We start from the raw sequence: 14254 nt of genomic DNA, 5'->3' as shown, positions 1-14254 counted from the left end.
CATGGACGGGGTCAAGCCCTCAGGGACAGGGACAAATTTTTTCCTCACATCATTCTCTAGTCCTAACCACTCACAAGGACCCTTCTGGTGACTCCTAGTGGTCTGTAACCAGATTGGTGATGTCTGAATGCGAGGGAAATAATGTAGATGAAGTCATACAGCTGCTCATATCTAAGCCCAGTGCGTTCTGGATTCTCGATAGGAACCAGTCCCTGAGTGAGAAGATCCACTTGAACCAACAGTCTAAGGCCTTTTTCCCTCTGGAGACAGACCGGGTCAGCATACCACAGTCTGTGAGGCCAATCAGGCACCACTAGGACCACCAATCCTGGATGGTTTGCAGTCCTACAAATGACTTAACCGAGCATGACCATGAGGGAAACACATATAAGAGCTCTGTTTCCGATCATAATTAGATTAATGCGTCCAACCCCTTGCTTCCGAGTTTGTGATTTTCCCAATTAAAGATGGACTTTCTTTGGCCAATCCAATTAAAATTGGCACATCACCGATACAAATTGTTTCAAGTCTTAAATTGCTGGACATTATCCTAGACAGAAAATTGTCTTTCCATTATAAATTTAGTTTTGTGGTAAAAAAAAAATGTTTCCACCGATTACGAATGATACAGTCATTATTTACACTACTCAACTCTTCATCATTAAATGCTTTAATTCATTCACTCGTCATCACATGCCTTGTTTACAGTAACGCTTTATATAAAGGAATATAAAAAAAGGAAATTAGGCACTTACAGATAATTCAGAACACAACAGTTAAAATAATAGTTCATGCCAGAAAATATGGCCTTGTGACCCCCTTGTTGATCTCAGCCCATTGGTTACCTATCAAGCACAGAATTACATAAAAATTTCTGCTATCAACCTTTAAGACCCTTAAAACTAACCAACTGGAATTTATTAATAGATTTCTGATTCCATATTCTCCACAAAGAAGTTTTCAATCAGTCTCTCAGAATTTACTTGTAATTCCATCTTTAAGACACATTAACACTTTACATGCTTATATTTTCTTGGTCACTGCTCTGTCTCTGTGGAACTCTACTCCTAAGCATATAGGAGAAGCTGCCTCCTTAAAGTATTTCAAATCCAACTTAAAAGCATTTCTATTTAAAGATGCCTTTGGGCTCTAACTGTCCTTGCAGTGGCGCACCAAGGAAGGGGCAGTCCGCCCCGGGTGCAGCCTTAGGGGGGTGCACAGCCGGACAGGTCCGGAAAATTCCTGGGCTGCGACGGCACTCAGCAGCATCGGCGCCCCCCCCCTCCGCGACGGCACTCAGCGTCATCGGCACCCCCCTTGCCAGTTCGGCCTTCTTCTCCCGGCATCAGCAGAACTTCAGATCGGCAACAGGTGCTCAGTCAAAAGCTTCCCCTGACTCAGCTTCCTGTTTCCGCCCAGGCAGTTCAGTCAGGGGAAGCTTTTGACTGAGCACCTGTTGCCGACCTGAAGTTCTGCTGATGCCGGGAGAAGGAGGCCGAACTTGAGTGCTGTGGCGGGGCAGGGTGGCGCCTATGCCGCTGAGTGCCGTTGCGGAGGGGGGGCACCGATGCCGCTCAGTGCTGTCGCAGGGGGGGGTGCCTTGCCGATCTTGTTGCCAAAATCGTAAAGATGGGCCTATGGTGGATGGAGAGATTGAGAGAAGGGGACAGATGATGGAAGTGGAGAGAAGGGGGAGAGAGAAGAGGGCAGAAGATGGAAGGAGGGGATAAATAAAAGGAGGGCACATGATGGGGGAAAAGGATTGAGTTAGGGAAATACTGGAGGGGGTGAGGGAAAGAGGTGGCGAGCTGTAAGTAGATAGTAAAAAAGGAAATTGATGAGAGGGTAGTAAGAACATAATCTAGATGGATGCAGAAAATAAATTGAAAAGGAAAATGAGAGAAGAAAGGGATTGCAGAAGAGAGGTGTGGGAGAGGGAAGGAGAAGAGAGAGATGCCAGACCAATGGGGGTGAAAGGAGAGATGGAAGGGGGAGGCATACAGTTTCTGGAAGGGGCATAGAAGGAGAGAAGATGCCATATAGGGGCAGAGAGATGGCAGACAGTGGATGGAAGGAAGAGAGTAACAAGAAGATGAGGAAAGCAGAAACCAGAGAAGACAAAGGTAGAACAAAAATTTTCTATTTATTTATTGCTTTAGGAGACATGTGTCACTGTTTCTGTGGTGTTGCATTGTAAGCAGAGTCCAGCTTCTTGCTGGTTCAATTTAACCTTTGTTTATGTATTTCTTTTTTATCCCCCCTTTTACAAAACTGTGGAGCGTTTTTTAGCGCCAGCCATGGTGGTAGCAGCTCTGATGCTCAAAATTCTATGAGCGTCAGAGCTGTTACCACCGTAGCTAAAATCCACACTACAGTTTTGTAAAAGAGGGAGAGGTTAGTTTATGATGACATATTCCATACTAGGCAAAGGTATTTCCTGTGTTCTTTGTGTTCGAAACACATGGTTTTCTGTTAGGATTGATGGTGTAGGATTGATCTGTACTAGACTGTCTTGTTTAGTTTTACAATGGGTGTATTGATGTCCTGCTCACTGCATATGTAAGATACTGCCTTTTCCTAGGTACTCATGTGTGACATGTGGCTTGTTACTAAAAATCATGTTTTTTGTACAGATGGGAGGGGGGGGGTGCCAAAAAATGATGGGCCCCAGGTGTCACATATGCTAGGTACGCCACTGCATCCTTGTAAGGATGATTTCTTCCTTTTTCATTCTTCAAAGAATCTGATTCTTCTTTTTTCTTAAGGAATTTATGTTTCCCCCACCAACTGTATTTCCCTTTTGTTATCCTTTCTTTCTTATCAATAATGTAGTTCTACCCTAATTTCTTTTGGTCCTGTTTCATTTAGTAATTTTGTTTTGTCCTGTTATGAATCTTTTGGTTTTATTTTATGTTTTTAGCCTTGTTATTTACATTATGTAATCTCTTTTTAATGCTCTGTAAACTGCTAGGAAGTTTGATTTGGCAGTATAACAAATCTGTAATAAACTTGGAAAGTTGGAAACTTCACTTCCGAGGCCATCAGATCTATCTGATTCCCAGTGGTCTGTGACCAGCTTGATGATGTCTGGATTAGAGAGTTGCACGGGGACAAAAATCCCACCCATCCCCGCTCGTCCCTGCCAGGAATTACCTCCATCCCCGCCCATCCCCATAAAAAGCAGCAATTACTTCTGACAGGATCATCAATTCCACAGTTTCTTTTGTGTTTGCGCTGATGTTTTCCTTGTGGAATCTCTTTGGTGGAACCCTTTTTTTGTTTTCTGTTCAGGTAATTAACTTATAAACCCCCTCTTTTACTAAGGCTGACGTGTCCATTATATTATATGGACGAACCCCGCTTCCAAAGCCTTCCATCCCCTTGGGAGTTCCGTTGGCTAGAGGGGGGTCTCCATGGGAGTCCCGTGGGTTGGGGGGGATTCCCACGGGACCCCCATGGGACCCGCGAGATTCCCGCGATCCCCGTTCCCGTGCAGACCTCTAGTCTGGATGCGAGGGAAAGAACATGAATGTAGTCGTACAGCTGCTCATAATTAAGGCAAAAATTAATTCTGAATTCCCAATAGGAACCGGTCCCTGCATGAGAAAATCTACTTGAACCAATAGTATGAGGCCTTTTTCCCTCTGGAGATGTGCCAGGTCCACATACCACAGTCTGTGAGGCCAATCGGGCGCTACTAGGACCACCAATCCTGGATGGTTTGCAGTCCTGCGAATGACTCAACTGAGCATGGGCCACGGAAGCTTCCAGATTTAATTCTCACAGCAAGATGGAAATAATGCCAGAGAGCGCAGAGGCTTTGAACAGCCAACACACTGTGGGATCTTCCCCCTGAACCAGGGCCACCACTGCCTCTTGACTATCATTCTCATGCAAAAAAACGTAGACTCTGCCATAGAAACTTCATCCTGGGAGAAATATGACATGGAATCAGATTTTCTATCCCCCCTGTCGATAACAGATTGAACTTCCCAGTCCAGATCTGTGTCCTCATCTGGTTGGGGCACATGATGAGGGAAGTCCCCTGTGCCACCACCACTGGTGTACTGCAAACAGATGCTGAGGATCCTCAGCAATTCAAATAGGCATTCCACATAAGGCTCACAAAAATCTGGAGTGAAGCCTCGTAATGAGGGTCTCCTCTTTGGCTTTGCGGCACCCATGTGACTGCACTTAGCCAAACTACCTTTGGAGGGACCTGAAAGGGTCTCTTCTCCTTGGCACACACCTCCTATGGATCTCTAGCTCTGGAGGATGCTGAGGCTCCCGCCCTTCCCCCGCATGTTCTCTCACATGCTAGACATGTACCTTTCTCGGCCGGTTATCCAGTGCAAATCTGGCATGGTATAGGGGTAAGAAGACTTGAGTAGTCCATCCCTGTCAATTTTAAGCAAAATTGAGGGATTTTGAGGCAGGTGGAGGCTTAAAAAAAAAAAAAAAGATTGTTTAAAATCCCCAAACGGCTTATGGGGGCTTCACTGAGAGTCATAAAATGCAGGGAAAGGTGTGTTTTGGGGTTTTTTTAGGTGGAGGGACCTAGGCTCTGGATGCAGAAACCCTCAAAAATTAGTTTTGGAGACTTCCCCCCCCTCAGGATTTCCCCCATAGGCTATAATAGCCTTATTCAATGTGCCATGTAGTGCCTGGCTACTTCAGCATAGAATTTCAGCTGAAAAAATGGAGAAGAACTTTGCCTCACAAATTTGCTGGATGAACCTGGCTGCCAGTCAGACCAAGGTTGGACTAAGCTCCAACCCCTGTAGAAATATCATCAATGGCACATACAGCAGAGTACAAAATCATCAAATGCTATTGGCCTTTTCCTTGTATTGGGGCTGGAACACGTTTCACTGGCAGCTAAAATTTAATGCAAAGAAATGCAAGGTCATGCATTTGGGCTGCAAAAACCCAAAGAAATGGTACAGTTTAAGGGGTGAAGAACTTTTGTGCACAACAGAAGAGTGGGACCTGGGTGTGATTGTATGTGATGATCTTAAGGTGGCCAAACAGATTGAAAAGGTGACGGCGAAAGCTAGAAGGATGCTAGGGTGCATAGTCAAAAGGAAAAAGGAAGTATTGATGCCCCTGTATAACACTCTGGTGAGACCTCATTTAAAATATTGTGTACAATTCTGGAGACTGCATCTTATGACAGGTGTAGTTCCATGGAGCTGGAAATCTGCCATAGTAAAACCTGAAAAAACACAACCATGGACCCAGACAACCCAAGCAGCTTCAGACCTGTCTCAAACCTTCCATTCATCTCAAAAATATTGGAAAAGACAGTACTCACGCAATTGCAAGACTTCATGGAGACAAATGCCACCCTCAAGACTTCATGGAGACAAACGCCACCCTCTCCAACTTCCAATCGGGCTTCAGGAAACACCACAGCACAGAAACTATTAGCCCTTAGTGCCGCCTTCGACACCATCGACCACTCTTTCCTCTTGTCCAGGCTAAAGTCCATTGGAATTCATGACAATGCACTTCAATAGTTCTCTTCATTCCTGACCAGCACTATGGAGTGCCTCAGGGAGCCTTACTATCACCTCTCCTCTTCAACTTCTATGTCAAACCAGTACTGGACATAGTGGGAAAACACCGAATCAGAAACCACTCAGATGACCTACAACTCTATCTTCCCCTAGGCCGTCACCAAGACACACAAATCTACAACCTCCAATCTTGTTTAACTGAAATAAAGACCTGATTGACCGGGAACAAGTTACAGTTAAATGAATCCAAGACAGAACTTTTCTGGATCCACAAAGATCTATGTGTATACCCCCTGTCCATCTTTTTCCTTGTCCACAAACACTCTTACACCCAAAGACAACATCCGCAGCCTAGGAGTAACTCTTGACTCTAACTTATCAATGACAGATCACGTATTCAAACTAGTATCCTCCTTCTACTACCTCCGCCAGCTAAAACCATACGTGCATACTTCTCAGAACCCGAATTTGCCCAACTACTCTACGCTTTTGTACTATCCCGTGTAGACTATTGTAGCACTCTACTAGTGGGCCTACCTTCCAAAATTCTCTCCCGCCTCCAAAGAGAGAAAAACGCTGCAATCTGCCTTCTGAAAAACCTAGTTGTATGCAAAAAAGTCACTGCATGGAAAATGTTCATAAATAATATTTTTCAAAGATGTTTCCACAAGTATCAATTCTTAACTAATAGAACTCTGAGACATGAAGGCAATATGTTCCGCCTCACCAACCAATCATTGCAGTGTTCATTTTTCCATTTTTTCTCCAGTAAGATATTCTCCTTAACTGTTATGTGCTAGCTACAATAGCTATGCTTAGCTGCTTATGCAAGTATAGAGTTGAAAAGCAAATCATTCAAACTTATCTTTAAAGCAGTAGCAGGTTCCGACGTGCCACGTTTCGGTCCTTTGTCAGGGAACCAACAAACAATTACGACGTTTAAATACCTTTGTGGCGTATATGCATACGAGTCGTATCCCTTTCAATTGAAAGGAAGCTCTGGAAGGAGAGGGCATAGGATGAAATTAAGAGGTGATAGGCTCAGGAGTAATCAAAGGAAATACTTTTTTACAGAAAGGGTGGTAGATGTGTGAAACAGTCTCCTGGAAGAAGTGGTGGAGATAGAGACTGTGTCTGAATTCAAGAAGGCGTGGGATAGGCACGTGGGATCTCTCAGAGAGAGAAAGAAATAATGGTTACAGATGACGGACAGACTAGACGGGCCATATGGCCTTCATCTGCCATTATGTTCTATCCTATATAATAAAAGGCTAACTCGCGCATGCGCACTTCTATTTGCATGTTCCGTGCGCTGTAGGTCTGTGGCCGAAGGAGTGCGCATGTGCGCGAATACGTCACCACCCGATCGCCTCCACAAGCCGGACCGCAGCCAGACGACGATCTCCGTTCCTCCTGCACCATGGCACACCAGGCATGTCCCTGCCTCCCCCACCGCCGGCCTCGGGTTCCTGGGGGCCGGCGGTGCGAGCCGCCCGGCCGGTGCTGAGGCCCCGCCTCCCCGCTACACAGCGCCGCCAAAACGGCCCTACACTCACAGACCCACGAGCAGGGTTGCCATGGAAACCCAGCCGGAATAACATGCAGTCGCGCAAGGGTCAGTGAGAGGGGATCAGGAGCTAAAGAGAGATTGAAAAAAACAAACAAACAACAGTGCACAAGTAGAGAGAGACACACAGACAGTCACAGAAGGACAGGGGGCTAAAGACACAGATTGAAAAAATAACAAAACACAGAGGACAAGGAGAGAGAGACACACAGACACTCACAGAAGGACAGGGGGCTAAAGAGACAGATTGAAAAAATAACAAAACACAGAGGACAAGGAGAGAGAGACACACAGACACTCACAGAAGGACAGGGGGCTAAAGAGACAGATTGAAAAAATAACAAAACACAGAAGACAAGGAGAGAGAGAGACACAGGGAAAAAAATGACAAACAGACATACAGCAGCCAAGGAGACAGACAGAGAGACAGTGGGCAAGGAGACAGCAAAAAAAAAAAAAAAATACAAACAGCCAATGAGACAAACAGAAAAAAAAAAAAAAAAAAATACAATGCCCAAGGATAAATTCACCATACAGACATACAGTGGCCAAGGAGTTAGACTGCAAAAAACACATACAACAGCCAATGAGACAGACAGACTGACAGCGACCAAGTAGACAATCAGCAAAAAAACACAAACAAACACAGAAAGCAAAAAAAAGAGAAACATACAGCGACCAAGGAGACAGGCATGCAACAAATAGGAAAAATATAAAAACTTTTAATAAATCAACCATACGTGAAGAAGGAATTAAAAAAAAAAAAGGAAGAGACACCTACACAGGATCAAGAGCATACAGAGAAAACAGAAGTTTGCAGGAATCAGGAACATATAGAGAAAGGAGAGCAGAGACCCCTGCAAGAAGAGAAAAATAGCAAAGAGACTGGGGATGAGAAAGAGAGCAGAGATGCTTGCAGGGAGAAAAAGCTAAGCAGTAATGTTACAGCTCGAGAGTGGAGACTGAGGAAGAAAGCAGAGACAGCGCTACATAGGGAAATGGAGGGAGGAAAGAGACAGAAAGAAAAATACAGACATAAATTCTAGCACCTGTTAATGTAACGGGCTTAACGACTAGTGTTTCTATAATAATGGAGGGAGAGATGTTGCATGGTGCTGGAGAGGGATGATAGAAGAAGAAATGAGCATGGGGCTGGTGGGCAGTGGTGAAAAATGCTGCACATGATCAGGGGATGAGAGAGGGAGAAATGTTGCCAATTGGGGTGGAGGAGAGAGGAAGAAAAGTTGGACTCGTGGAGGGATAGAGAGAGATTTTGGTTGGGGAAAGGAATGAGGTCCAGAGGAGATAAAGCATGCAGGAGGCAGAAAGAAAGAAATATGGATGCACAGTCAGAATGAAGTGCAACCAAAGACTCATGAAATCAGACAACAAAGGTAGGAAAAATGATTTTATTCTCAATTTAGTGATCGAAATGTGTCAGTTTTGAGAATTTATATTACATTACATTACATTAGTGACTTCTATTCCGCCTGTACCTTGCAGTTCTAAGCGGATTACAGAGTAAGATAGCTGGACATTTCCAGGAATTACAAATAACAGTATAAGGTAGCTGGACATTTCCAAGAAGTTACAATTTACAGTATAAGATAGCTGGAAAACAGTATAAGGTAGCTGGACATTGCCAAGAAGTTGCCTTTTTGGGGATGATTACATAGTAGATGTAGGGGACGCTTATATAGTGGATGCAAGGGAATTACAGAGTAAGGGTGTTGAATAGAAGGGAGGAAGAGGTTTAGGGTTGGTTTCATGATAGGGTCAGAGGGGGGATACAAGTAGAAGGGGGAGGTTAGCTAGTAGTTTGTGTGGAAGGCGGAGGAAGCGAGAGGAGGGACTAAGAAGGTTGTATAGTTTTTTTGAAAAGCAGAGTTTTTATTTCTTTTCGGAATGATTTATAGTCACTTGTAGTTGTCAGCAGGTTGAGGTTGGAGGGGTCCAGCTTCGCTGCCTGCGTCGCCAGGAGGCCATCGTACATTTTCTTACGCTGAGTTCCCTTAAGTGGTGGGTAGGAGAATATGGTCTGGGTTCTTCTTGGTCTGGATATGCTGTTATGATTTAGCCGGTTGTTGAGATAGGTGGGTGCAGTTCCGTGTGTTGCTTTGAATAAGAGACAATAGAATTTGAATTGAATTCGAGCTTGTATCAGTAGCCAGTGTGAGTCTAGGTAGGCATTGGTGATATGGTCAAATTTTCCGAGTGAATAGATCAGCCTGAGGGCTGCGTTTTGGATGGTCTGTAGTTTGTTTATCAAGATTGTGGGGCAAGGAAGATAGAGGATATTGCAATAGTCCACTAGTCCTAGGACAAGAGACTATGATCCTGTAGTGATCTTTTTCGAAAAATTTTCTTATTTTTCGTAAGTTGCGCATGGTGAAAAATGCTTTTTGAGTGGTTTTGTTGATTTGGATCTGCATTGTGCAACATCTATCTATCGACACTCCAAGGATTTTGAGGGAGGGCTGTATGGGGTATTTGGTGGCATTTTATTTCTAGTTCTGTTATGGATGAGGTTTTGTCTTTTTCGAATAGTAGGAATTTTGTTTTGTCCGAGTTTAATTTCAGTTTGTGGTCTAGCATCCAATTTTCCACTGCTATCTATGTTTTCCACTAAAATTTGTCTATTTTTCTATAGTTGTTACTGAGGTTACATTGCATATTTTAAAGTCATCTGCCTTGACCTCTTTGAAAAAAAAAAGAATATAAATGATAATTAATATTTTCTCTGCATACAGTGTGCTTTGTGTTTTTTTTAATTTTGTGGTTACCATTATGTATTAATAAGATTATATTGTGTATATATGAAAAATGAATGGAAGAAATTGCATTACAAGTACTATTATTATGGGGTGGGGTCTGTGGCTGATCTTGGGTGGGTCTGGGGCAGAGCTTGGGCGGGGGTACTCGGTTGATATTTGTTAGACTTAAGGGGTACTTGGCTTGAAGAAGCTGAGAAACACTGGCCTAGAGGTTAGAACTGCTGCCCTAGACACCCTGAGATTGTGGGTTTGATCCCAATACCATTCCTTGTGACTCCATTGCCCCAGGTACCATAGTTAGATTGTGAGGCCATCAGGATAGATAGGGAAAATACTTAATAGTATCTGATTAGATTCTGATCAAGTTTCAAGTTTATTAGGATTTTATATACCGCCTATCAAGGTTATCTAAGCGGTTTTTACAATCAGGTACTCAAGCATTTTCCCTATCTGTCCCGGTGGGCTCACAATCTATCTAACGTACCTGGGGCTATGGAGGATTAAGTGACTTGCCCAGGGTCACAAGGAGCAGCGCGGGGTTTGAACCCACAACCCCAGGGTGCTGAGGCTGTAGATCCAACCACTGCGCCACACACTCCTCTTAATCTGATCAGATGGCTGTATTGATCAACAGTATATCAAATATGCTGTAAAATAAACTTGAAATATGCCCAGTTAGCCCTGAACAAGCCAAGAGTCTCTATTTGACCATTTAAATCACTTTGAATATCGGGCTTAAAATTTTTAATTATATATTAGAACTTTTTAGGCACACACAAATTGACTTAACACACATTAATTCATATATTAATAAGAGTAAATGGATTTTGCAATCACAAAAATATTTAAGGTATATTATGAGGTGAATGCAAGATAATAATGCACATCCCTAAAAATTACCCTCCAAGGGGGTAATTTTCTAAGGAATTCTTCACATATAATGGCTTTTTTATGCATGTAAAATTATATGCCGTCCAAGACAACATTTATATAAAGGTCATGTAGGTATGTTTAAGGGAATAGTTTGGGTAAATCATGGGTGGATCATGATCTGTTTGAAAATTTTATAAAATATGCACATACTGTGATGGACAACCTATGTCTGTTAGAGATGTCCCCAAAGTAGTGCACACGCTGGATCAAGAGATACAAAACACAGCACAGTTTAAACCTCATAGAGATAGGTTTGATGATATTCCCGCTGATTCCTCTAGAGGGAGTTTGAGTTGTGAGCAACCTGCACTTCCTAGCACACACCACTCTAGAGCTATTCCCTACAGTTACAGAGGGGAAGGGAGACAGGCATCTAGAGAACTTGCAACACCTGGAAGTTTGGGGTTTGGCTGTGCCTTTTTATCCAGGAAGGCAGAGCAGCTTGAGGAGAGTAATGCCAGACACTTGAGGTACACACAGCATGCAGGGCTGAAGGGCATGAGAAGTGGTAGAAATCTGGAAAGCTCTTCCGGAGGCTGTTATAGGGGAAAGCACCCTCCAGGGATTCAAGACAAGGTTAGACAAGTCCTGCTGAACCGGAACATATACAGGTAAGGCTAGACTCATTTAGAGCACTGGTCTTTGACTAAGGTCGCCCGCAGGAGTGGACTGCTGGGCACAATGGACCACTGGTCTGACCCATCAGCGGCAATTCTTATGTTCTTAAGCCATGGACCTGGAAGAGGCTGGTGAGGGACTACCAGAACCAGAGGGTTCAGGCCATGGAGACTGCACCATACGAAGAGCTGGAGTCAGCAGAGCAGACAATGGAAGTATGCTGGAACACTAAGGCAAGTGAGCTTTAATGCCTTGTAGGTTTATGAAGTCTTTTTTTCCACAATAAGACTAGAAGCCTAAACCTGGAACAAACTTACCTTTTCTTTTTCCTTGCTGCTGGTAATTCCTGAAAGGAGTGTGTTTTGTTTTGATGTGTTTCTATGCTTTTGAATGAAACTTTAAAAGACTATGTTTTGTTTTGTTTTTTTCTCTGCTTGCTAATCACCTGATTGTCTGCTCAGCACTGATTAGCCCACAGAGGGGAAAACTCAAGGGCTACTGGAAGCCAGGACTGAGATAAGTTGGCCCCTGCTGGGAAAGGAGGGACCAGTGTTTGCAGTAAAGCTTAAGGGATGGAAATTGAAGTTGTGCAGGAGAACACAAGCACTAACAATCCTGAAAGACTGTAAGGGTTTTTTTTTTTTTTCTTGTTTCTTCTGTGCCTGCAATGAGGCACTTATATGTTGTGGAGCATTCTGACACTGTTTGAATCTTGTTTTTGCCTGGTTTTTCTTGTGACATAAACTGCTTTTATTTGTAATCAAGCTGAACATTTTGGTTTTTGTTTCACATGAATACATTTTTGAAAAGTCTCTGGTTGTACAGTGTTGTCTCTCTGGTCTCCCAAAAACCCTGTGTGGTTCACAGTGGCCCACAGGAGCCAAATTCCTGTCACAGGTAGCTCAGAGCCCATTGCTCTGAAGGCGCCTATGACAACACAAACATTTACATTGCAATTTCTGCTGGTTTACCCCTAGTATTTTATAAGTACATATGAACACATATATGTCTTTATAAATAGACAAAAAGCATGTGCCTACTTGTCTTTCACACGTACTATATATGTTATGAAATGACCCTTCACGTTTGCAAATCGGTTTTCAAAAATATGCATACTATTCTGCCTCTGAGCAGTCATGTGTAGAAATGATATTACTGACCTGGTGTGGAAGAATCATATAATCTGCTGACCAAAACAGAGTCATTCCTAGTGAATAGACAAGCATCTATCAAAACAAAATTTTAAAAGGTTATTATATATATATATATATACACACACATACATACAATATATAAAACCTAGGGTTAATGCCATAGTTAGGTCTCAATCAATAAGAATTTTCTAGAATGTTAGCGCCAGTAGCCTGGTTCCATCCTGGTTAAGGTGGAATCCATCCTTTTGGAACAAGCTCCCCCGAGCCTCACGCCCACCAGCCACCCAGCTATTTACATGCCTAATGATCAAATCAACTACAACAGCTGTCCTAACTTTTCCTTCCTGGACAGAAGCCCCTGGAGACACATCCTCAGTGCAATAGGATATTGCATCCCCTGGTGGGCAGGTCCTAGCTACAGGATTATTTCCAACTTCACCAGGGTGATGCTTTCCTTCAAGGAGACCTCTCTTCTCCATGGCAGCACTGGGGCTACCAGACTGGAGGTGGGACTTCGCTACAGGTACATGACTTTTTTCCTCATGTATATGCATTATGCTTGTTAATTTATACATGCAAATAAATAAAAAATAATTAGTGCTTTGTTTGCATATATCTTTCACTGTACGGGAACTCCTCCAACCCCTTAACCATTTTACTCACTCTTCTCTGAACCCTTTCGAGTAGTACCATGTCCTTCCTCATGTACGGCGACCTGTGCTGGACGCAGTACTCCAGGTGAGAGCGCACCTTGGCCCGGTACAACGGCATGATAACCTTCTCCGATCTGTTTGTGATCCCATTCTTAATCCTTCCTAGCATTCTGTTCGCCTTTTTCGCCGCTGCCACACATTGCGCAGATGGCTTCATCAACTTGTCGACTAGTACTCCCAAGTCCCTTTCCTGGGGGGGTCTCTCCAAGTACAGCCCCGTACATCTTGTATTGGAATGGTAGGCTATTTTGGATCGAGTCTGCAGTTCATATGATGGGGTTTGTCTTTACAAGCTCAGACCCTTTCCTCATCCTCCTCTTATACATAGCCATACAAGTATTACAGAAAATGTTTCTATCTTTCTAAAAATTTTGGTGATTTTTGATTACTCTCGTACTACGTTTTTCTTTTTCTCAAGATATATTTGATATAATGATATGTGAACCATAATTTTAAAAAAACAAAACAACAATCTTACCTTTGCTATTACAGTCTGCTTATTTTTTTCATGTGCTTGGAGCACATCTGGTGCCTTAAAAGGTCCAATGTCAGGATTAAATACATGATGAAGGGTCAAATGAGCATCAGCCCAAAGTATCAGAGACCAAGGAGAGATAATATAATGGCATGAATCTGAAAAAAAAAACAAAAAAAACAACAACCATCTTTTCTATATACTGATTGTTGTGAAATAGATATAAACATAAGGGGCTAGAATCAGTATATGACACTCAAAAATCAGCAGCAAAAAAACACTTGCACTCAATGCTATTCCATAAGGGGCACTCAAAGATGACCGCTCATTCAATCTCTTTTCGGTGCTCTCCTAACCTTACTCATTCTTCCTAGTCCTCACCATATTCCAATGTTCTTTAACATAATTATATTTTTAACTAGAAAAATTGTTCCAATACCCCTGGACCTAAGGCAAGCTCCTACTGGATCACAGTTCAGGAAGGAATTAAAAACTGCACTA

The 14254-nt window shown here is 43.1% G+C and overlaps 1 protein-coding gene across 5 annotated transcripts in view; it reads right to left on the bottom strand.

The window, feature by feature from the left end:
* The window catches only part of FRMPD2 (FERM and PDZ domain containing 2), a 204348-nt gene that overhangs the window by 177688 nt on the left and 12406 nt on the right, over window positions 1-14254 (bottom strand). For 4 of the 5 annotated variants that reach the window (XM_033942808.1, XM_033942809.1, XM_033942810.1 and 1 more), the window contains exons 3-4: window positions 13757-13911; window positions 12572-12637 (exon numbers count right to left, since the gene is read on the bottom strand). In XM_033942808.1, coding sequence (XP_033798699.1) covers window positions 12572-12637; window positions 13757-13911 — 221 coding nt within the window. Of the gene's footprint in view, window positions 1-12571; window positions 12638-13756; window positions 13912-14254 lie in introns of those variants that run through there. The other variant, XM_033942811.1, reaches the window with a different exon arrangement.

This window comes from Geotrypetes seraphini, chromosome 4 (assembly GCF_902459505.1).
Source record: "Geotrypetes seraphini chromosome 4, aGeoSer1.1, whole genome shotgun sequence".
NCBI classification, from domain to species: domain Eukaryota; kingdom Metazoa; phylum Chordata; class Amphibia; order Gymnophiona; family Dermophiidae; genus Geotrypetes; species Geotrypetes seraphini.
The sequence above is the reverse complement of the archived record's forward strand: the minus strand, read 5'-3'. Positions and strand labels throughout refer to the sequence as shown.